The 25214-nt window shown below is 39.0% G+C and overlaps 1 protein-coding gene across 1 annotated transcript; it reads right to left on the reverse strand.

Moving 5' to 3' along the window:
* Window positions 1–1697: 1697 nt before the first annotated feature.
* Window positions 1698–18888, reverse strand: loxl1 (lysyl oxidase-like 1). The gene is made up of 7 exons (XM_030726469.1): window positions 17401–18888; window positions 13185–13293; window positions 12059–12196; window positions 7279–7435; window positions 6877–6972; window positions 6355–6470; window positions 1698–3426 (listed from the first exon to the last, which is right to left on the reverse strand). Exons 1-7 carry the CDS (start codon window positions 18467–18469, stop codon window positions 3420–3422), a joined length of 1692 nt encoding a protein of 563 aa, XP_030582329.1. The 5' UTR covers window positions 18470–18888; the 3' UTR covers window positions 1698–3419.
* Window positions 18889–25214: the final 6326 nt, after the last annotated feature.

The raw sequence follows: 25214 nt of genomic DNA on the forward strand, positions 1-25214 counted from the left end.
AGCATTGAGCTATATGACTGAGAATAGTAAAAACCTGGTAGCATGGTGGTGTAGTGGTAAATAATGTCGCCTGATACTAAAAAGTGGCTGGGGATGCTGGTTGTCTGAGGAGGAAGATATGATGGATTGCATTTAACCAAATTTAGACATAAAGGGATGTCTTTTTTTTGTATTCTTTTTCAGTGGCCTGAAAAGATGACTTTCACCTCTGAATTTTTAATCAAATCTCACATTTTTTTTCAACGTGTTTTTGCTGGATGGGAACACAAGTTCTGCCCGTTATGCGTAATTTGATTGGACTATGTCTGCTGCTGAAAAAATCCGGATAAAGTCAATCGTTCAACTGAAGAGGATAACAAAGGGATCCTTGGCTGTGTGCTGACAGTATGTGATAAGGATGGAAATGCAACCAGACAGTCTGTTTTTTGATGACATGACTGATTCATTTGGTGCCACCATGCAGCTGCATTCACTGTTTGGTGTTTGTAGGCATCATATATGCAGTGTGTATTTTTCTTCACTTGTAAAGGTCAGATTTGCATCCCAGCCTGAATCATGCATGACAAAATAACATGCAGAACCCAGGAAAACGCCTTTGTGCATTAAACATATCACACCTAATCTTTTATGAAGGAGGTGAATTCAGTAACTTGTCACACTTGTCACAGAGCATTTCCTTTAGATCAGCTGATATATGCTACATGTGAGCTCACATGTAAACTTGCTACATGAAGCACAGTCAGCTACTGCTGTAAGAGTGGTGCATAAAATTAACACAGCAAACATGTAAATGCATTTATTATATGAGACATTTTTGACAGGTGTTCACTGTTAGAAAAATATAGCGTAGCCTCAAGACAGGTTGAAAATGCTGCATGTTACCTACATATATGCTACTGCTCCACTGAATGTCAGAGTCACATATTGTCGGATCTTTCTTTCTGAGTGTACAGTATGATCACAACCTGCAAAAGACTGAATTAAAGAACTGAGTATTTACAGTACAATATGAAAGACCTATACAGAAAGAACAAAAAAAAAATTGGATATAAAAAGCTTATGCCTATTCTGCATTTAAAAAGTTCAAAACAAACAAAACAAACAAAGAAATAAACAAACAAAAACAACCAAATTTGACAGTAATAAACGCATTTTGGTGCTTTGTCATTGTTTGATCAACACTTACATAACAGAAACCAGATGCCTACCAAAAAAAAAGTATAATCTAGAGCAAGTACATTTATAAATAGTAAAGTAACAATCCTTAATATGTTCTTATTGTGAAACCCAAGTTTAGACACTATCTATGATTGAAATATTGTGTGCAAAACCCATTTAATCCATTTACATTAAGTATTTATCTCTGTCTAAGTATTATCATTGTTAGTGGCAGGGTCTGTGATTCTATGCTTAAATCCAATTATATCATTACATGCATGCACAGGCAACCATGCACGCATGTAATCCAGCATTATTGTTTGTAATTTTATCTCACTGCACATCCTCACACTTCACTCCCTCTACAGTCTCTCTCTGTTATATTAACTTACTGGTAACAGAACATTTGCTACTGTTCCCGCTTCACAATAAAAGTGCTGCTCTGGCAAAACACGGGGCAACTTCTATGGTAGCAACCCCCCCCCCCCCCCCCCCCCCAAAAAAAAAGAAAGAAAGAAAAGAAAAAAAGGAAAGTTTTCTCTTTAGGTACAATCAAGTACAATCAATCATCAAACCTGCATCAGCAAGAAAAAAAAAATTCTTTTTGGCTTTTTTTGATAGTAGATCAGTTGTAAATATTGCATGGAGAAATTGATCAGCACACTGCTGAATGTATTAAAAGGCATGGTTTTGCTAAAGGCATGATGGAAAAATGCCAGCTATTACTGACTTCAGTGTAAAAATAATACGAGTTTGTTTGTCTGCACTGTAAACAGATCTTCCACTTATCCTCGTGCTTCAGTTCTATAAAAAGCAACAGATCGTATAAACACACAACATGTATCATTGAATCATCCAGAGCTGAAATCCTAAGAACCGAAACAATTTTTCCTTCAGTCACAATGTGGATTGTTTGTTCACCGATATTGCCAACCGATTTGAGGGTTTTACCTGTGTGTTGCAACAGATTGGTAGGCAGCCACGGAAAACCACTGCAGGGATATCATTTCAAAACAACAGCTCACTGAGTTGGAGAGGTAGGTAGTGACAGCTTTCTGGCACTCTGCATTATAATACTAAGGAATAGCAGTAGTGTGTTTTTTCCAACAACATATACTATTTGAATAATTCAGATTATCGAGAAAGAAAAAAAAATATATTCACTGAATTTCACAATTACAGTAATAGGTCAAAATGGATACAGTTATAACAAAACAATGTCCATTATTAAAGACATGCATCACTGGAATATTTGTATATACATTCTTCACACGGTATAGATGACCTGTGTGCCATCTGACCAGTGCTGGTGGTTGGAGAAGAGACCACAAGAAAGTGTAAGTATACAGCTTACAATACTTTAAATCTTATTTATTGGAAAGCACCTGTTTCTGCCAGCTGAGCTTCCTGTTACTGTTTAACTGAAATAAGAAAGGAGAAACGGGGACACAACTCAAATATTTAAGGTTTTGGAGGAATACAGCATCCAGTACTGACAGTCTGTCTTTTTGCTGACTTCCAATTTGATGTTGCCAAATGCAAATATGACCTGCTGTCTTCCTCTTGCTGTTAACACAACATTAAACAGGATGCGCCCAGAGAATCACAGTATCCCAGCCTGATCCACTGAGGCAGTGAAGAGAGAGAAAGAAAAAAAAACTAACACATTATAGTTCTTCTGAGTCACTGGGCATCTCTGTCTGCTCCCACACTGCATGGATGAATGCACCTGGGAAGACTTTGTCCACTAATTTTATTTGTTGGATTCCAGCTGAACCCTGACTTGTCTGGAACACTCATTTCAGCATGGGCACAATTTCATGCTTTTTATAATTCAAACAAAGCCACTCTGCGGGGGTGGCAGGGCATAGATGTTTGTGCGGATATACACAAATATAAACACCTCTTTTGAAAGTCAATGATGTGTCCTAGCATGTCACCAAGCCAGACGGGTGCTGCAGCAATATGAGATATGTATGTGTGGGTAGTATTAAAGAACAGATTGCAGGGAAGTGAACTGTTGGTTCATTATTGGGATAGTGACATGCAATATGCATTATGCAGCAGTGCATGCATGTACTACTACTTTAACAGAATCTCAGCATTGGTGGAACCCTTGCTATTTGTCTGCCTGAGATCCCAAAACAGTGCAAAAAGCAGAGACAAACACCAACAATGAACCAACAACAAAAGGATTCCATTCACATTTCAATGGAATAGTGATCAGGGTCACTCTAATGTGGCAGCCTTCCAGTGTCTGATCAAGACCTGTAAAACAAACACATAACAAGCAACACCTGTGTTAGAGCCCAAACTCCAGACTCAGTGAAGCGTTTCACTGCAATGTGGCAAAAAAAAAAACAAAAACAAAAAAACAACAAAAATAACAAACAAAAAGGTTGGATTCTGCTTTATGTTTTTAAAAGATGCTCACGGCCAACACTAAAGCCATAACTGTCCAGTATGTCAAAAAACTGGCATATATGTATATATATATATATATATAGAGAGATAGATAGATAGATAGATAGATAGATAGATAGATAGATAGATAGATAGATAGATAGATAGATAGATAGATAGATAGATAGATAGATAGATAGATAGATAGATAGATAGATAGAAAACTCTAAGGAGTACGGTAGACAAAACAAAGTTTCTCATTCTAGCATGTGGATGCCAGTTTTGTCTTTGGTTTGCATTCTTTACTACAAAATTATACCAAAGGCACATCTTGTTATATCAAAACAAATTTTATCATACTGTCAATTACTGGAAAATCCAAATATTGTCCAAAATTCACTGAAATCTTTATTGTTATTTTATACAAAAAATGTGTGGCAGTGGGTTGCAAAAGTATCCATACCCCTTGAACTTTTCTATATTTTGTCACATTACACCCACAAACATAAACATATTTCACTGGAATTTAATGTGAAAGACCAACACAAAGTGGTATACAATTGTGAAGTGGAAAGAAAATTATACATGATTCAAAACATTTTTTACAAATAAAAAACTGAAAAGTGTGGTGTGCGAAAGTATTCAGCCCATTAAATTCCAGTGAAATATATTTATGTTTGTGGTTGTAATGTGACAAAATATGTAAAAGTTCAAGGGGTATGAATACTTTTGCAAGCCACTGTATGTGGACTTTCTAGGGAGAGGAATTTGGTGATGCTCTGTCACCACTGTCATTACTTCCCTGTATTCATTTACTGACTGTTTTGCTTTATCTTTGTCATACTGATTAATATATATATATTTTGGACCTTCATGTATGATTAATTATAATTGGATGGAGTTTTTACAGGGTTGGGATAGCTGTAAATGTACTCTGGCTTTAAGTTTTGCCTAGAAGTTCTATAGGTTTGAAGTGAAAAGGAGGTTTGAAGCGGCTGTTGTAAATTGAATTGAATTGAACTGAATTAGAGCAACTGTTTTATGAAAGGGGATATGTGTCAGCTATCCAGCAAGCTTAATAAAGTAAATGTCATTTAAAAAGATTTTTAAGGGATAAACTCTGCAACAAATTAAGATTGCAAGGTTCAAGCCTGCTATCATAATAACTTTATCTAAATGACTTATTTCTGATGCTGTCCGGGGGCTGTTTGCATCTGCAAACTGAAGTGAAATTGGCAGACAGTTTGAGTCATGTTCAGACGTAAAACTCACAAAATGCTGATTTTCAGTTTAGTTTAAAGAAGCTAATTCCACATGAGTCTTTCATTATTCCATTTATATAGATTGAAGGAGAAAAACATATAATCTGGATGACTCTGTAAGACTGGCTTTTGAGACAGAGACTGGTGGTCCATATTTCATCCACTTTGGCTTGTGACAGAGTAGTTCAGGTACAATGAGGCTTTATTTCACCTACTTCTAATGTTATTCTAAAGCCTGATTAGCTTCAAGGATAAGCCTCCATGTACTGGCCAAATACTACATTGACTTGTGCTAGTCATAAAGTGGTCTTTTAAATGTAGCCTGTAACTTCAATATACTTGTATGTGGTGCTTGGCTATGAAACTAGGTGCATTGCTTTTAAGTGAGATGAAGAGGAGAAACAAGTGCCAGAGCCCCAGCATGATGAGGGCCCCCACAAAGTCTGGAATTAAAAGCTTGTCTTGTTCAGTAAGGTTTATATTCTTTTTTGTCGTCACAATAACTATAATTCCGTGGTTTAATAAAGAGTCCAACAGACATTCCTTTTGTAACAATATCCAAGCTTTTAGGATCTTCAGTCTGAATATTTGTTCTGCTCTGAACCAGCTACTGGCTGCACCTTTAGCTTTCTTAGGTTCTTTATGCTGCTTCAATGGTGCACAGACTTTCTGAGCACTTGCTGAAAACAAATTTAGTTCTATTCCGCTAATAAAACATGATTCCATTGAGCACTTTTTTATTACAATAACCCTTTCTTAGTGTAGTGCTGCAAAATATATTTATAAAAATCATCTATTCAGATTAAAATCAAAATCTATACATCTCTTTTGTGTGATCAAAGATACAGTGATGCTAAAGAAAGAGATAAAAAAAAAAGAAAAAAGAAAACACAGGTAAGGACAAGACATCATAGTTATCTATGGCAGCAGGGTTTTTAGCACCTGACTGCAGCATGAAAATCTTTTTTGACACCAGTAGTTGAAAAGGCACAACTATTACATCCAGTTTCCATTAACTCTAAATATGCTTTGGCAAACATATTTTAAGTGTTTGTTTCACTGCACTGATGAGACAAAGGGAGACTAGCTGTAGCACTCGAACCTCTTTATATAAAGTCTTTTCAAGAGGATATGATAGTAATTCAGAGTGCAATGATACACTTCCTAATAGCACTATTAGCAAGTTCAACACCCCTACATCTCCCTTTGAGGGAAAATATCAAAGTTTCAGAGGCTCTTAATCTTAATGGGAGAATGAGAGCATAATTCATTAAATCATCAAATATTTCAGCCACGAACTCATTAAGTCCACTAAGTACTTCAAAACACTGTGCAGCTCTTCAGATAGCTGCATTTAGCCGCCACCTTATCATATGATTCAGTGTAACTCAATGGTGGGAAAGTGACACAAACCCTGATTTAAAGTTTTCATCTCAGTTTCCATTAAGCAAAAGCATTTTGGGGGGAGAACATTACAGATGCAATAATTAACCTCCTGGTAAATTAATGCCACACATTTTGTCTTACTTACTGTGCTATCTTGCAGTTTTTAGTTGTAACAAACCGTCCTGTGTAGTGAATGTTACACCTAACCACATTGTTGGTAAAGTCTGACTCCAGCACCAAGAACTTGGGATTAACCTGGAGCTGGAGATAAAAGAAACAGGGAAGATTATTACTCACCATAAACACAAATCTTTGCAAACACTGGCTACAAATAACGGCACTGGTATCTCTCAGATGGAAAAAAAAAAAATTATGAACTAACAACTCTGAACTAAATGTATAGATCTTTGTGTGTGGACATTGCAACGATATTGATTAAATAAAATATGCATGAACAGCAGACAATATGATGGATGGGAAACCAGTGGCACTGAGCCATGAGGTGCTGCAAACGGAAAAACTCCAGATAACAAGAAACCTAAAAACTTCATGATCTGGATCAATTTGTTTTGGTGGCCTTGACCCTTTCTCACTCCATGAAATGTGACCCTGTGCTGCTCACAAACTTGCCATATCCATGCACACCTGAATCTCACTTGACTCTTACCTTTAGTATATAGTTTCCTGGTTGGATATCAGTAATATCTATCCACTGGCAGTCAATATCAGCATTGTAAGTATCATAGCAGCCTGGGCTCAGACCCTGAAGAAACAAAGGCAAGAAGAGAGGTTTGCAAGGAATACTGATCTGAGTCACGAACAGCTGCAGTGGTCAAAAAGAAAATAAGATCAACTTATCTAAGAAACATATATAGAGAATAACATGTTGTGTATATGTGTACCCTGCCCCTCGCTCTGTGGCAGCTGAGATAGCCTCCCCCTCTCCCCCCCACAATCACAACCCTGAATTGGATAAGCAGAAGAAAATGGATGGATGGATGGATAACTACAGTTAATGGATATTGCTATAGTTCCTGATAAAGTATGTGAACCACCAAACAAAGATTACCTGAGTGTGAGCAGTGCAGGCGTAACGCTTCAGGTGACCAAAGTCACAGGTGGTGTCCTCCAGGCAGAAGCTAGCCTTGTGTCCCTCTGCAACTTTACGGCCAGTACTGACCTCAAGTAAATCATAATGGCTGAACTCATCCATACTATGGTAATGTCTGTCAGAATGAGCAAACACACAATTAAAAGTGGGCATCAAAAAGTTGAAACCAGTGCTAATATTAGCTGTTATGCGGGGTTTCCCCATGCTCAAGTAAAGCAGAAATGATGGCACTCAGTGTGATTTAGACTACAAGCTACATTTAACCACATACTTAAGGATTTTGTCTATTCACATCAAAGGCCAGTTCAGAATCACCAGTTAACCTGACATGTCTTTGGACCGAAAAAGGAAGTTGTAAATTTCAGTTAGTTTATGAAGGCTGTTCTGCTGCAATTGTAATTACCCTGGTTTTTTTGTGCAATTTTAAATTATCCAAATTTAAACTTCTAAGACAAACACTGAATTGATGTACTGTAGATTCAACCCGGTGACCTCAGCTGTTAACATTTTGTAAGTGATGTTGCACCTTGACTGAACACATCATAAATCATGAATCAGTAATGATACTAATTAATGACAACAATAAAGCATTGCTGAAGCAAGGTATTAACACCCTAATGGTGTATGAATGTTACTAATTAGTTTGCACCAATCGGCAAGATCAGAGGTGTGTGTGTGTGTGTGTGTGTGTGTGTGTGTGTGTGTGTGTGTGTTGGTGTTTAGGCATTCATGTGTGTGTTTGTGTGTTTGAGCATGGTTATTTTTGAGCATGTATCAGTATGTGCATCTGTAAATGTGTGTGTATGTCACAGTACGAATACATTGCTGTGCTTCTGTGTTTGGGTGTTTGCACAGCTTTAGCAGCTTAGGAAAGCTTGGATGCACATGACCACTGATCATCTCAACTGAACCAGAATATCAACCGAGTGGCTCTTAGTGAGCGCCTGTCAACGAGCCGGTCCATTTGAAATCATCTGCAATATTAACTGCTATATGGCTTGATCATCTCCCAAATGTCAGAGTGACCCAGGTTGCTATTCACTTTTACAAGCATGCTGTCCACATAATTATGGTGCAAGCAGGCATGTGTGTATTTGCATGGAGAGAGGTGACAATATAATTTGATGCTGATGAGAAAAGTGCTATTTTTTTCATTGTTTTGATGGACTTTTGAACAGCAGTAGCAAGAACTGAGTTACTAAAGCATACAACATGAAATAGTTTTAGAAATATGCATTCATTTCATGCTCTTTTTTTATTTGTTTTTCTTTATTTTCCCACATTCACAAATGTAATGTATTTCATTTACCTGTGTATCCGTGGTTCTGTTTTCCATGAAAATAAATGCCAGAGAAAAAAATTTGGGATATTCTAAAGCTTTAGTTCTGGTTGTGAATCCCATGGGTACAGCTGAGACATGCTTAGGAAGTTTACATGTAGGAAGTTTACTTGTTGGCAAAATAACTTGTTCCAACACACCAACATTCTCCTACTCAGAGAAGAGATTGAGGAATATTGCTTTACACAAAGCATAGGTGATGTGTTTCCTTACATGATGTCATTTTTTATATGTTATACAGATGAAGCATGATAGCAGCAAGATTTATAGTCTACATAGCTACAGTTATAAAACAGTTAATTAACAGATGCAGTCTTAGCAGTATTGGGGAAAACTCTGCTTACAGACCAATAGCTGGTTATTGATACTGCAACAAAAAAGGCCAATGGCAATTTAAAAGCACAATGAATACATTATACATTATTACAGGATTAAATTAGTAACTGCAATGATTTCTTTTATATCCTTGCTCAATTTCTTGATTGCTGCGTACAATCGTGGTAGAGACTGTAGCTGAAGTGGATGAGGTAAGTACTGGATCCCTTGCAGTCAGACACACTCAGACTATATAAATATTGCCCTTTTGCCTTACTTCATAGCCTGTGTTTCAACACAGCAACAGCTTTTACTGGAACAGTCATTAAAGATTGAAGGATGACTTGGAAGGAAAAGTGGGTACTTTCCACTGATGGAGCAAGTGACCATTCAAGGACTCATTTGTTCCATGGAAGAGGCCACCAATTAGGATATGATTTCAGGTAGAAACCTATCTGTTGTTATCTAAGGCTAAACAATATCTTTATTGTAACTCGGGGGCATAAATTGCTATCTTGTCTCTGTTGACATATAAATATTTATGATTGTGGCTGTTTACATCCTTTCTTTGTGTGTGTGTGTGTGGGGGGGGGGGGGGGGGGTATACTCATACAGTTTGTGTGAGTGCATATATTCACACTTGTGTATAAAAAAAGGAGAGAACTTGAGGGCCTGGAATGCTGAAACACAGTATTTATTTGTGTTCCTGGAAACTGGCATTCATTTCAGTGGCAGTCTTGAGATGATTATCTTCAGTAAATGTCTGTATGTGTTCATGAAATAGAAAGAAAGGGTGCAGGAAGCAAAGCTGGATGACGAGATGCCTGGAAGGGTCCCGTGCCTCCTTTGATTTTTGGATCCCCCTTATTGACTATGTCAACTATAGGGAATGTAGTGTTGGAAGGACGTATAGGGGATTTAACAAGAATGGCTTGTATTCGTAATGCACAAAGCATTCCAATCCTTCTTCTTACTGTAGTTGTGACTCATTTTCCACTTGTCTTCCAACAAACAAGACTTTGAGGTTTCAGACTGAAAGTTATAAAACACAGGAACTACAGTAGGTTCTTTGAGAACTATTTAGCAGTGGCCTCACATTTGGCTTCCAAAATGTGGAGGACCAGGATACGAAGACATACATCAAAGCACCTGCACAAATACTGGCTGTGATCTTTGACCACAAAGGTCATAGAGTTTAATACAGTTGTAACATATGAGAGCAAGATAAATAGAGCACAGGTTAAAGAATTCTATTAGTAGCTTATGAAAAATGAGTCAAACCATTTGACCTTCTGATTCTTCCACCACTGGCATAAAAAATTATGATCTACATGGAATTCTTTGTCCTCATTTGTGTTAAAGTAATACAGAATTTCAATATTTTTGCAACCCATGATACCCGGGGAAAGCTGTTCCCATCCCTTCTTTTGATAGCCAAGTGCATAAGATAGGAGTGAATAAAATGAAAAACTGTCAACTGCCACTTAAATTGACAAAAATGTAGGGCAGGAAAGTTTATTGTGAGAATCTGGGCCAGAGATTTTCTTTGCCTAAAGAGAATTATTTGCAACCAAACATTCTGTCCCAGTAACCCATATCTGTGCCATCATACTTTAGCAGCAATGTGATCTGGTGTCATAGATTGACAGGAAAAATTGATTGATTTGTCATTCTGATCACACAGTCAGTGGAATGATTGCCTTGGCTTTCTGCCTCCTGGGAACCACTGTGTAAATGTAGACTGATGTCAGGCAGCAACAATGCTGCCAATCTCCGAACGGCCAGTCAACATTCCTCTAAGATGAGAAAAGTAAGGAGAGCCTTGATTTTGCGTCAGTGGGCACTAGTGGCTAAAAGGCTAAAACAATATCTCTTAAATTACCCCATCATTATTCCCCCCAGTTACATGTATTCCATCTGAGAATAAACCATTTACATATATACTACATAAAGTCTAGCTTCTCCAGAATGCAGCAGCAAGCCAGACATCACTTCTGTTTTAGCTTCTTAGTTACTGGATAACTTTAAAAGAGATTTTAAAATTTTAATTTAAAATAAGGTCCCTAAAATTTTTTTTAAATCTCTCTCTTAAAGACATGTGGCATAACTTTTAAACTTTTATGAGGTTTTACATTTTTTTTATTACAGTCTGTTTCATCACATCTGTCTATCTCTTTCTATCAGTTTCATCTTGTCAACACTTTGTAACTTTTTTGTGAAAGCTGGTATATAAATACAGTTTATTGTTATTATTATATAAAGTCTGTGCACTGAGAAAAACAGTGAGAGGAGTGTTTGTTAAATTGGTCAAACCCACATAGCTATAATCCATTATTTTTTGTGTAATGTGACTCAGCTCTGTACTCCATGGTTTAGTAACATCTCCTCTGTAGCCAGATAACTGAAATAAGTGAAACATTTTCAGTCAACCAGCTCGAGCCCTGTCCTTTCTTGCAAGGTGATCATTTAGGCTATAACACAGGGTTTTCATGGGAAAAGTAACCAGAACCTTGACCTCCATGATTGGGCAGACTTGTTGTCACCCAAGACACCTGACCTCACTTCGGAGTCATGGACTGAAGAGCAGGGCCTTTTAGGTGTCTCAGTTAGATATACAGTCCAGTGCCCATTCATGTGGCCTGTTTGCCAATAAAATATTTTTCACTGCAGTTCATACAGTTATTACGTACTGTTTTTAATATTCCAATGCTAAAAACAAAACCATAGCTTGCCTGAGTACGATGTATATTCTTGCCTTGGCGAATTCATTCATATTTGATATCTGAAATGCGCTTCTTGTCTCTGAATTTTCAATAACTATGGCTCATAAGGACTTATTATTATTATTATTATCAGTATTTATCTGTCTGGAATGCATAAAAAAAAAGCTTTCTCAAAACTGAAGTTGAAATAATTAAAACTGCCAATCTTAGTATAAAAGTACAGGGCTGTTACACAATTGAAGACATCAATGAGGATATTTTATAAAGAAAAAATGGACAGATATTGGTTTAAAATAAATGCATTCATTTAGCTGATTGGCTGAAATTTGCTATGTAAAATTATATAATTTTAAGCACTTACTGATGACAGCTGTGCCACTCCCAGGTATGACGTGGCCTGTTTGGCATGAAGTCGGCAGTGCCCTTGTTCTTCACTCGCTGTGGGAATCGCAGCAGGACCCTCACATCATAGTCAATGGTCTCAGAGCTATAGGCAGAGCTGAATCATGGACATATACATGAAGACAAAAAAAATGATGAGGTAAAGTGCCTGAGAGGCTGCAAAAAAGAATGTCGGCATGTGTGTTTCTCATAACAAAGACAAGGAAAAATAGCCGATCTGAAAGGCTTCGAGACAGGACCATAGTTACTAAATAATTCATTCTACAGATTAAAACCATCTCTCCAAACACACTATTTCAACACGGGGAGAGGGGGAAAAAGCAGCGTATACACAATTCACTTTTTTTGTGTGAAAAAGGAGGCACAACCTCGAGTTCACAATACCACTGAAGATCTAAGCCATTCATCTTGTGACTGTTGTTGACATTGGAGTGTATGGCAAATTACAACAGCCCATCTGTGGGTGATTGCTGCAGACTCAAGCAGGATATGAAAGGGCTTTGAGGGATGGGTGTGCTTGTGATGGGAAGAGAGCAAATAGAGCAGCCACAGGGACAACACACTTCCATCATTTCAATGGTGTCCTTAGTGCTGAGGCAGTCAAAGGGACCAGGCCTGGGGCTCAAGGGATGCTTTTCACCAACACAGAGAAATGAAAGTAAGGACAGCCTCTATCCAGGCCTTTAAGGGGACCAGGATTTAGCTCACATAAGTTGTGCTGTTAGTCAACTTTTTTTCATTATTTATTTCAGATTTTATTGCACAGAATGGATATAATCCTGAAGGCCAAGTTCAAATAGTGGATGGTTCACTCGCCGGTTAATGCTGCCCAAAGGTGAAGCAGCTCATGTTAGTCTTTCATAAAACTTTACATTTTTACTACGAAAAGCGCTGCACAATTTGGTGTTTCCATTTATTGGTTTTGGAAATCAGCCTCAATGCTGCCCTTAAGTTATTGCTAAAAAGTTCAAAATAAGAATTTGTCTCAAGGAGAAATATGAAAACAATATCCAAAGAGCCAAAAAACATTTGTGATTCAATAATGTATGAATAAGCAAGCAAAGGACATTCTGAATTGGCTTTACCTTGACAGACATTTTTCCTCAGCAGCACAACGAAGAGAGTACATGTGGGCTCTCTGAATATATGTGGAAGCCTGGACATAGTTGGGATCAGGGACCAAGTCAGGCAAACCTGAAATGATATACTGTCATTCATCCACGTATCTAATATTACACAATGCTGCTAGAAGAAGGCTCCAAAATTTGAAATCAAAAAATATTGTTTTTATGTATATAATTTGAATGCTCTAGTAATGAATTGCTGTAGTTTAAGCTGACAAATGTATTAATAACACTAATATTAGGATTCCATATCTAACCAAAAAAAAAAAAATCCAAATTTCAGCACTGCCCAGGTGGCATGTCCACCTCATTTTCAACATTTTTTATGAGCAAGATAAATACAGGGGTGCTGATGGAAGATATGATGGGCAACAGTTCAGCAACTGGCCCACAGTTCAAGACTGGGTCAAACTATAGACCCAGTGGCCACTAATTACTGTGCATTCCAGATTATTATCATGGCTTTCTAATGAGACACTTTTGCTGCGAGGGGCCCCTCACACAGAGGTGAATTAGGGGTGAAAGATCACAAGGGTTATATTTGAATCGCTTGTCTACAAAATTCCTAAAACAAAAAAAGAAACATACAGCCACGCCTCAAATACATGTACTTATAGTGTCACTCTTATTAAATATATCATGTTATTAAGGGGGGTTATACCAATAACTTGCTCGCCTACTTTGCTAATGTAATGCGATCTTCTACAACACAAATCTTGACATGAACACGTCACTTCTGCTTAATCTTTAATGTAATAAACAGACAAGTCACATCTGCTGGGGACCAGGCTAAATATGGAAATGTCTGAGTATTACAGAAGGGCTTGTTACAATTCAGCCCAGATTTTTCACTACTTCAGCTTCTCAAAACAAGTGACAGAGATTGAGAGATGCAGAAAGGTACACAGCGATACATGGAGAGAGCCAGACAGAGACATTGAGAGGGAGAATGCACTGTGTGTGCCAGGGCAAAACAACAGTGATCTCACACCAACTGCTGTTTTTAAAGTGGGTCACTGACCACATCTGTTAGAAAAACTGAAGAATAAGTTGAAAAAAAAAAGCAGGCCTGACTTGCCAGCAACGGTGTCTGACATGGCTTATCACCTCTCTCTGTTTGGTTTGCAAAGGCCAGGCACACTTAAATGTGAGCTTGTTCAAACAACTGAAAGTCAAACCATCTGACCTCCAAGCCTGGAAATCACCAAATCAAGCCCAACCTTTAATTCGTGTTGCAGTATGCTTTGACAAAGGAGATGAGAGGAGCTGACAAAACATATCTTTTGATTTTGGACTCGCAATAATGTGTTTAGTTACGACATGCTCGTACAACGTTTTGGATTTTGTGTTTTCCTGGCATTTAACATCCAGGTGAGTCTTCCCTTCCAACCTGCAAGTTTAAATAAGGGCTTTCACTTTGTGGGGGTTGTGTAAACATCCCATCTGACATCTCTCTTTGAAGAACTCATACAGGACAGGGAGAAAGCTTCCTGGGCCAGGCCATGTAAACACTGTAAACCAGTGTGAAACATAGAGGTTTTCCAACAGCACTCTCAACTCCAAATGTTTTCTCCTCACCCCAGGAAGGCTTTGTTCTCTGCCCCCTAATCTTTTGAAATGTGAAAGTGGGTCTCTTTCAGGAGGATAAAGTGTATTGAGACGCCAAAGCTGATCGGCTCTCAACAGCATGTGACAAAGCCGCACATTACACTCTAAGTGGGGCACGGAGAAAAGAAACTGAATCTTGCCAAGCTTTTTATACCATCAAATATAGGATAATAAAAGACATGAGGTCTCCCTTTCTAGATACACCCATGTTAAGCTAAAGCTGTTCCTGCAAACAGATTCGAATAACTATAAACTCAAAGCTTTCTTTGTTGGTTAATTTGTACTTTCCACTTCTCCATGCAATGAACATTAAGGCATCTATATCATGTAGTTTCATGTTTATTAAACATTTTACTTTTTGTGGTCAGTGGGTATGTGACAGACTGATTTTAGTGACGTGCTAAAATCTTTCGTTTGTATGCAAGGATAGTGATTAGTCTAATGAATGAAATAATTGCAGTGCCGCACAAGTTATTGTACAATTTTTCGCACCTTTGACAGTCAAAGGCTTTGTTGCTGAATATGAGAATATGAATACTGAGATAAAAAGGGTAGAGTAGGGACAGATTTCTTTGCCATCTCGCTTCACTGAAGATAACACAGTATTCACAGAAACTCTGTAAAGCAGTGACTTTCAAACTAGAAGACACTCAAAGGCTACACAGTGAAAATCATATTCGTCCCCGTACTGCTAATACAGAGTATACAGCCTTGGTTTAACAATTTGTTTGACTGCCTTTAGTTTGCAAAAAAGACTCAGTGTTAATCATAATTTGATAAACGCTTTCTAAATTTTGCACATATGATTTAAGGGCCACATGTTATACCCAGTGACTGGATATGATTCTGGGTGTAAGTTAGTGGTTGAGCACTAAAATCAGATTTATTGACTGAGAAACAACAACTGTGGCTATTTGTACATTCATTTCTGTGTTGCCAGTGATAAAGTTTTCCATCTTGGCCACCTACACCGAACCTGTCTGAGCCCTCTTTGTGCTCAGCATTTTACTTTTGCACTGATTTTAGTGGAAATTATTTGTAATGAGAATACTGGTCATTAGATTGTACTCAAGGCGTCTTCTGTACTTCAGAGCGTCTGATACCACACAACACTGCATTTAAAAAGTACACTTCTCTTCTTACGTCACCTTTAACACAATTTTACTGTAGATCACAGTAGTTACTATGATATTGTACCAGTTTAATGCCTTGCTGTGAAGCAGTGCAATAAAAATGTCAGCTTTTCAACAGCTCCCAGTGACTGAATCTTTATCACAATGATTACTGAGAGCACTAAGGCATCTGCACACATGTTGGCTTTTTGTGCTGTGGAAATGGCTCCCAGCTCTAGAGTATTTAATGAATGAGTCTTGTAAGGCACACAGCACACTAGAGAGACTGCTGTGCAGTATGGCAGATTATTGAGTAAAACAAAATGATAAACCTGCATTAACAGTCTGAGAATCTCATTGGAAGCCTTCATCTCCTCCCTATTCAGACCAGACACAGCCTCTGGCACTCAGAACATAGACACACATGTTGTTTGCATTGATCTAAATCATTTTGACATCAATGCTAAGCTGAAAATAAACTTCTACCTACCCAGAACAATACTGTAATAAGTTATGAAAGTAAATGTTATCAATTGCTAATAATTTCAAAGAAGTCATACCCTATGGCAAATAAAGAATCCAAAGACAGCTTGCTGCATGCTTTGACCCTCCTCATTCTTCCCCCAAGGAACCTTACTAAATATTTATTTGATTTCCTGTAGCTGAAGCAATGGACCCCATGTGTTACAGGGACTTTCCACACTCTCCCTTCCCCTAAGGGAGTGGTGAAGTGCTGTATTGCCCTCCCTTGTTTCCCTTCAACTGCCATCAAACCCAGGAGGTAGCCACCAACACCCCGTCACCAGCCCCCTCCTATGAGGTCACCACCATCATTACTAAACTCCACAAGCCTCATGAACCAGTCTACTTTGTAGAAGCACAGAACACCCCCACACAAAAACACAGGGTTTCTTGTGTCTGCTCTCTGTACATTGGCAGGCTTTGCTCAGCACCTGGTTTCAATAACCATACAAGTGGGAAAAGATGAACCTTGTGTCGACATTTCTTTGTTTGTAAACTGAAAGAGAGGCTGAATTTTAAACAGCTGTTTCATTCTGATTGCTTCAGATTTCTGACAAACATGGAAGAAAATGACTGTAAAAAGATTATTGTGCACTTGAAAGGGTGGTGGCCTTTCTGTTTCCCTTGGTCTTGCATATTTTACATTCATATCTACAGCAACAAGAGAGATCAGATGGCCAGCTTTTCAGTTTTTGCCTCACAGACTGAAATACCTTGGGTGAATGCCTAGAACTGAACATGTGCCCTGTTTGAACTGAAAATGTCAAATATAATAAGTGCTTCAAGATGTCCTTGAAAACCAAACGCATCTAATGACACTTTTGTGTCACAGCCTCTTTTATCATTATTACGATGTAGCTAAATGCCCTGACTAAAGTGGTTAATAAAAGATACACTGTGCTAGTTTACAAACACCAAAATAAACCTTACTTTACCTCTCTGATTTGGCCGGTACACACTAACGACATTTGTACTCGGGTTCTCATTGGCGGAATTTAGAGAATTTCTGCCTGAAGGAATGGACTGTAAGAAAGGAGGCTGGGGTCTTCCAAATGGAGGAAACTGTTCATACTGAGGACTCCTGACTGGTGGTTGGCCTGATCTGTCTACTATTACAGGAGGGGCTTGGTTGGCATCAGGAACAGGGACGGCAGGAGCAGATTCCTCGTTGTAGAGACTGTGAGTGTATCTGCGGTCCAGACCATCAGTAAACGGTGGCTGGGGAGCACGTGCAGGAGCTACAGGATTGGACACATAGCCATAGGACTGGTAGTAACGATAGCCATCATCAGTAAAGTCAGAAGGAGAGCCTGGGAGAACTGGGCTCAAACCAACTCCATATCTACTTCCAGTATACCCTCGTCCAGCACCATATCCTGTTCCACCATACCCTCCACCAATAACGGGCTGAAATGGTGGCTCGTAGCTCCTGACTGATGCATCCCCAAAACTAGGGTCATAAGGCGCTGGTTGGAAGGGAGGCTGTTGAGGCAATGGGTACTGCAGATAGGTTGGTATATTATATGAAGATGAAGAAAAGGAAGACGATGATGATACTGAGGAAGAGCCTGTGGATGGTCTGAATCGACTACTGGAGGATCCCTGGAATTGGCTACTTCCTGTGCTACCTGTGGTTTGTCTCCAGTTATCAGGCACTTGCCCAAAGCCAAAAGGATGCCTTGCCTGTCCACGGACAGTTTCAGAGGATCCTCTTGATGGAGCCTGCCTGCGGACGTTGCCTCCTTGAGGTCTGCGTGAAGAGCGTGGATGAGAATCTGCCACAACCACCCTTGGACCTCTGTCCTGGGTCCCTGCACCAGCAGGAATGTATTCAGCTCCACTGTTCAGCAGGCTAAAAACCTGGCCATTGTTCTCCCACTGAATCACCTGCCTCCAAGGGGTGGAAGAGCTGTCCTGCCCTTCACCCTGAGTCTGTGTGGCAACCTGAGCCTGTCCTGAACTCAGCAGGATGAATGCCAAACATGCCACAATAATAGGGAACATACTGGCTCCAAAGACACCACAGCTCACCGCAAAGAAAAAAAAACAACAAAAAAAAACTTCCAAGTCCACCAGCAAATCAAACCTAAACCACCTGCAGTTCTGTCAATGAAGCATGTGTGTCCTCTTCCCGTGGGTAGAGCTTTGGTGTAAGTGTTGAGAAAGATGCAGAGTTGAAAAGCCCGTGGTTGTGTGCATCTGTGGTTCCTCACTGCCAGCAGTAGAGGAGGTTGAATGTGCATTCAGGAGCAGTGACACCCAGGAGAGTGAAAATGGGGTTCAGACGACCCACTGCTGGTGTTACCCTCTGCTAGTGCTATGAGAATATGTCCTGACTGCTCGTGTGTCTTCTGGCTCGCCTGTCAGTAGACTGAGCATTGCTCTCTCCCTTCAAAAAAAGAAATGCCTGTGCACTGCACGACTGCAAGCTTCTATTTGCCTGATTGCTTACAAGGGGTTGTGAAAAAATCTCAAACTTTTTCTTTTTTCTTTTTTTTTAAAGGAGAGGTCCTGCATGGCCCTAGTGCTAGTGATGTTTCTTCTGTGCAGCTGGCCTGCAGCAGCACAGAAGAAACATCATACATGAGCTTTTCCACAGTCAGCATTATCATCTACAAAGGCATTTAGACATAGTAACACATCTTTCTTTTATTCTTGCTTGAATTTTTATAAGCAGATAGCAACAGTGTGACCTTGACTACTCCAGAGACTTGTTAAGTTGCCACTTTGACTTTAAAACTCTTGAAATTATAGCACCCTTGTGCAGATGGTTGATTACCTAATTGGCTACAAGACCATGTTGTCACAGAACCACTGAGGCAAGCCATGCAATAAACATCCTCTGGTAACATAACGCACTTCTTGAGTTAGACAGGCAGTTTGAGTGGATTTTACACAAGGAGTGAACATAAAATCAGGATATGCTCAATGGTAATACACAATGTACAAAAAATGTGAATGAAATAATACTATCCTTCAACACAGTTCTCTCTTTATGTGGTGGATATGTTAGAAAATGTGTTTTGTATACCCCACCCTAAAAAATATCAAACGTAATCACAATTACAACAGTGTTCAAAACCCTCCTCCCATCAAAAACAAATACTCCTCTCTTCTCCACCCCTCAACTCCCTTTGCTACTTGTAGTCCTGTGAATGCACAAAAGACATGCTCAGAGTATATGCTATGCTCCCCAGCAAGACTGCGTGTGCTTTTGTCTACTTCTAAACTAATCTTGCACTCTGAGGCCTCATTTATACAAATGTTCAGTGAGAGAAGTCGTTAGTAAACACATTTGCATGGGATTTGAAACTGTTTGGTTACTGCTTGCCTTGATAGAGTGCACGCAAAAAGAATCAGATTTCCTCGTTATCAGAGTCAGCAGTTTGTATTTTCCTTGGCATGTATCACTGGGGCAAATGGCCACAACGTGCCACAGACCAAAGAAAGGACAACATTCTTCAAGAGCTGCAGCAGTAAACACTCACAATGCCTCTCTTAAAAAGGATAGAGAAAACAACCTGAAGCTGATTTCATTATGTCATGTAAATGTAATACACAGAGAAGTTTCATTATGTTTTACGAGTATGTGGATGAATTTTTGCTGTGATACTTTATGAGGTGATTTTAAAAAGGCACAAACTGCATGAAAAATTCCTTTAGGAAGGACAATGTCCAATTCTTCTGAGCTTATATTGCCCCACTTTATTTAGTGCTTATTAAGTACTGAGTTCCATTTTTAAGAACAACCTTGTTTTTGTGACTTGCATTGATGTCACATGCTCTTCGATTTCATTTTTTTGTTAGTTAAGCTCGAGGGGTGTTTTTTCATAATTACTGATTGATCCCAGGGGATTTTCCTGGGAGTCAGAAGCTGCTGCTTTGAAGAGGAAGACCAGTAGAAAGCCCCAATGGCTCGAAATCGTGTCACTGAGACATTCCTCAGAGATTAGTCTAAGTTGTGAGGCAAGGTTGGTTGTTTTTGTGACTACTGTGTGCATCTGCTGTCTGCTGGAAACACCATGTACCCTGTGAAGTACGGTGAAAGAACACATTGATCTCAGTGACTATACAGCACAGGAGGAAAACCCAGGGAGTAGTTATCCTGCTGTAAGCAACCGTTAGCTGCACTGAATCAGACCAAGGAATCTACTTTCTACAGCTTTCTCCTATGAATCAGACTGTGAAGACAGTACATAGCGCTGTTAGAAATTTTATGAGTGCTTTTGGTCCAGAATTAGATTGTATTTAATAATGGAATATTTATATGCAATGAGTTTTTGTAAACACATTTTTACCAGCAATTAAAAAAAAAAAAAAAAAATCAGGCCAGATATCTTTTCCCCCCAAAAGACCCGTCTGTTCTCCATAGATACATTTTGCAGTGTGCTATTTTTTTTTCTTGCAGTTTTTGTTGTTGTTGTGCAGAATCCAAATTAATTTTGACAGCTGACAACACAAGATCATATGAGCAGATCTCATAATTATAGAAAGAAACCTCTCTTTCTTGGAAGAAAGAAGTTCAGATTTGCTTCTGATGTTGTTGTAAGACTTGAGTTTTGCAATATATATATTTTGATCCTTCCTTTTTCCAAAATGAAAGAGGCTGTCTGTTACACAACTAAAAGATAGATGAAAACCATACAGAAAAACCACAAAAGTTAAATCGGCTGTCAGTGTAGAACATCTCTTTTTCCCGCACATCCCCACAATGCCCTGTATTTGTGTTATTTAAAATGGAACAATCCAGCAATAGTTCAGCAAACATAGTTTTTATGAAGTGAGACTTGTGTTATGGCTAAATTTGTGTATTCAATGTCAAACATGAAAACCCTACTTCCTGAAGTCAGCTAAGAATTTGACACATTCAGCATTTTGTTGTCCTACAGCTTTCCTTCCCCATCTGTAATCTGCTGGAGAAACATAAAAGATTGCTGTGGCTGCATTTTCGGTGGAACATTTCCAGCTCTTTTGCAAATGATTTTTGGGTCATGTTGGGGATTTTTTTTTTTTTTTTAATTTAATCCAAACATTAAAGAATACAGTGCCTTTGTTGTTTAGGAGCATTGATTTGATCTGTAACGTAGGTGTTAAAATAGGTCAGTGAAATTGTTTTAACACTGCTGCAATAAAAAATGGTTTTATTTTCAGTGAAAACAGGCCTGAAAGTGCAACAATACACCAAACATTAAGTTCATTTATAGCTTTATATTAAAAAACTAATTTGCACTTGAGACTTGCACCAATTCGCAACCACAATTTGTAACTGTTTGACCCTGTAATAACTGTTGACTCCAGAGGAACACATCAGATCCCCTTCTCTTTCATCTGTACGCACAGCATCTCCAGTATTAAGTAATTATTTCCATTCACAACTTCCTCTTCACTATGGCAGAGATACAACAGCTGAGGTAGGTGATTGCATGCACATTTGGTAATATCTTTGGAGCAGTCAGCCTTTGAAGTACCCACCTGCTTTCCATTAATTTCATTTTCATTCAAGGAGAGTCATCAGGCACCTGCACTCTGTTCTTGGCTCAATATCAGATACCAGGAGACAGAAACAATGAAAATACCTTCAATCATAGGATCACTTAAATTTGTTTTTTTCTTCCTTGCTCAACATCAAAATGAACTTGCGATCCTGCTGTTAAAAAGACGCCTACAGATTGTTTCATCTTAAATGTGCTGTAACAGGTGCCATTTCTTGTGGAAAACACTTAGAACTGGGGTAATTTTGTAAATATGTTCACACAACAGCAATGTTTAGTTATGAGGTCCTAAATGCATGTTGTGAGCCTTAATAATCTAAAGTGCTACACCACAAGATACAGTAAAAGCTAATAAGCATGCAGCTAGAAGCTCTGAATCCTTTAAAACAATACCTGCATCATTATGAACTTTAAAGTATAACAGATCATTTTTGCTTGCGCCAATCTGGGTCACAAAAGAGGTATAGAGTGCTGCACAGAAAACCTTTGCAATGTCTTCAGTCACTTAGCGTGTTGTTGACAGAAATTTGCATGGAAGATGCCAACTTGTCTGAAAACACTCGCAAACTACTTGCCTAGCACTGAAAAGTGTGATGCAAACCAGAAACAAAGAACATTTCATATCACTTTGAAGGTTGAACACATTTTTGCAGCGGTGAGGCAAACTTTTAATTTGAAAGTGAGTCAGATTTTGGTTTGCATCACAATTTTTCAACCTTCACTACAGCTCAGAGAGTAAATGTTTGCAGATACAGCCACATCTTCCATGCAAACTATTAGTGACTGCGCCAGTCTGCTAGTGAACAAAGCAATGATATGGTTTTGGGTGCAGCTGTTTTCATCTGGAAACAAATAGCAGCCTCCATCAACCATGCACTATTATTAACCACCAAATTTAGAAGTGCCTTTGACCACGCATACAAACAAATGAAGACTTGTCTAAGGAACTTTAAAATTAATAATACTACTGTTATTATTGCTGCTGCTGCTTTTTGGTTATTATTTAAAGTTTCCCCAAACCCCATAAGCCACAAAAGGGTCAGAATTATAATTAAATTGAAAACATTAAAAATTAATTTCATTTAAAGAAAAAATGCTAAATGGAAAGGTGCAGGCTTTAACCTTTTAATTTAAACAACTTCCAGTGTTCCTTATCTCATCTTATTGTATCTTAAATTATTTTATCTTTAATTAAAAATGACAACATTGCTGGATGTTCTTGGCACTATCCCACAGATGCTGGAGAATCTGGATTTTTTTTTTCTTCATTGCAGCGAGCTCATCTCGCGTGACAGATTAAGTGCTCCTTGTCCTCCATATGTTTTCTTCCTTTGCCTGTTAGTCTTTTTTCATATCAACTTTGATGTCCAAACTTTTGTTTTTAATTGAGTATCTCAGGGTAAATGATATTCAGAATCACTGTTACTTCAGTTGGAGCACCCCTCCCAATTCCCCCCAGTGCAGGTTTCTCTCATTCAACATTGTCACCACTTTCTACACTTCACCAGTAGGTAGATGTTTCCTTATATAGCAAAATGGGGAAGTGGAAACCCATTGATTCAGAATGATTCTGTTTTACTAAAATATGCATGGTGGTTAGAACAAAATAGGCCAGTGTGCTCATTTCATAAATCCAATGCTAATTTTGCATAGGCACTTGTTTTTTCTGCAGGGTAAGAATATTTTCCGGCAGATAATAATAAATGAGGGCCATTGTTCCTTAGTGCCTGCAGGTTGCCAAGGGGTTGCCGACTGGCCTTTAGTCCTATATGTCTTAAGTGCTGAAATTCTACAGTCTCTCTATGACACTGAAATACTGCAGTGGAAACGGGGGGTAAGGATAGATGAATGAGGACAAAGAAAGTTAATTGCGGGTGCACTGCACTGATGTTTGTCCTCCCTACCTTAAGGGTGAGTGATGTGATTGGTGTCATACTGCGGTTGAGGTTAACAGAACAAAGAGCTGTATGGGGATATCTGTGCTTGTTTAGTGTCAATAAGTGACTGATTAAAAAACAACAACAACAACAACAAAAAAATTCAGCAAAGCACAGAAGTGCATATACTATATACAGCAGCTGGCTCAGACTCAGACTAATATAAGAAATAGATAGTTTCCATCTGAAAATCCCAACTCTTTAGTGATCCTCTGATACTCCTTCCATAAATAAGCCTAAGTTGTGAGCACTCTCACTTCCTTTGCTACCATACAAATGTCCAGAAGGAGATAGATGTTTTCACTCTCCACACATTGTGTGTGAGTTCACAGGGGTATTAATCTGCTCATCTGCTCTGTCTGTTCAGGTGTGAGTTCACGACCTGTAACCCTCGTTTCAGATGCAGAGTCTAATTTGAGCTTGGATCCCCTATGACAGTGGCCTTTTGCAAACACTGCTCAACCTCCAGGGAAGGACACAGAGGCAACACACAATCTAAATCAGAGATTATAATGCAAACAGCCCTGTGGGGCTCACTAATGACTAAGGTGAGCCTGAGATGCAGCTCCAACTCTGGTTTAGAATATCAATTAGGTCTCTCAGGGACGTGGAGATGGAAGGAAGTGACTGGCATAGTAAGCGCCTACCGCTTGTCTGTGGGCACCAGTAGCACACGCTCTGCACCACAACGACTGCCAGGAGATATTGAGCAAAAAGGAAAAGAGGGAAAACAAAGTCGAGAATTGTAAGGTGGTGTGGTTGGGGGGAAAGTGATGCAAGAGGGTGAATTCCATTGTCATGCGTTTTCCAAAGAAAGAGAAGCCTGTAAATTTGTTCGAGCAGCCTATTCAATTAGCTCCAGACATCCACAGCTGGTCCCCAGTGAATCATCTCCACAGATGTGTTGTGTGCTGTTGTCTCCACACCCCAGAGAAGTACCCTTCTTCTGCTCTCTCCCTCTCCTTCTCTCAACTCTCTCTACCCGTCTTTGTTACATTCTCCCGACAACAACAAGGTACTGGTAATCAGATGCTGGCTGAGTTAGTATATACAGAGCACAGAGCGTAGACAACAGGCTGAATCTGAAATCATCTCACACCTCTGGTTGATATTGTTCAAGGAGAAAGAGTCATCCCAGGCCCTCCTCTCTGTAGACACAAAAACAGGCACACTCAAACACACCCACATTCAGAACAACGTACAAAAATAATGGAAAACAGGGTTTACTGGATTCATGAAGATGTGGAGTGTTGTAGGGCAGCAAAATGCTACTATATCATTAGTGCAATAAGAGCAGACTAACCTTTGAGGCAATAGATT

The sequence above is a fragment of the Archocentrus centrarchus genome, chromosome 3 (assembly GCF_007364275.1).
Source record: "Archocentrus centrarchus isolate MPI-CPG fArcCen1 chromosome 3, fArcCen1, whole genome shotgun sequence".
NCBI classification, from domain to species: domain Eukaryota; kingdom Metazoa; phylum Chordata; class Actinopteri; order Cichliformes; family Cichlidae; genus Archocentrus; species Archocentrus centrarchus.

Coding starts and splice junctions, on each gene's coding strand:
- loxl1 (XM_030726469.1), bottom strand. CDS start 18,469: ATGTTCCCTATTATTGTGGCATGTTTGGCATTCATCCTGCTGAGTTCA. Junction 12,197..13,184: donor GAGGAAAAATGTCTGTCAAG/GTAAAGCCAATT, acceptor TCCATGATTCAG/CTCTGCCTATAGCTCTGAGA. Junction 6,471..6,876: donor CAGGAAACTATATACTAAAG/GTAAGAGTCAAG, acceptor TTTTATCTCCAG/CTCCAGGTTAATCCCAAGTT.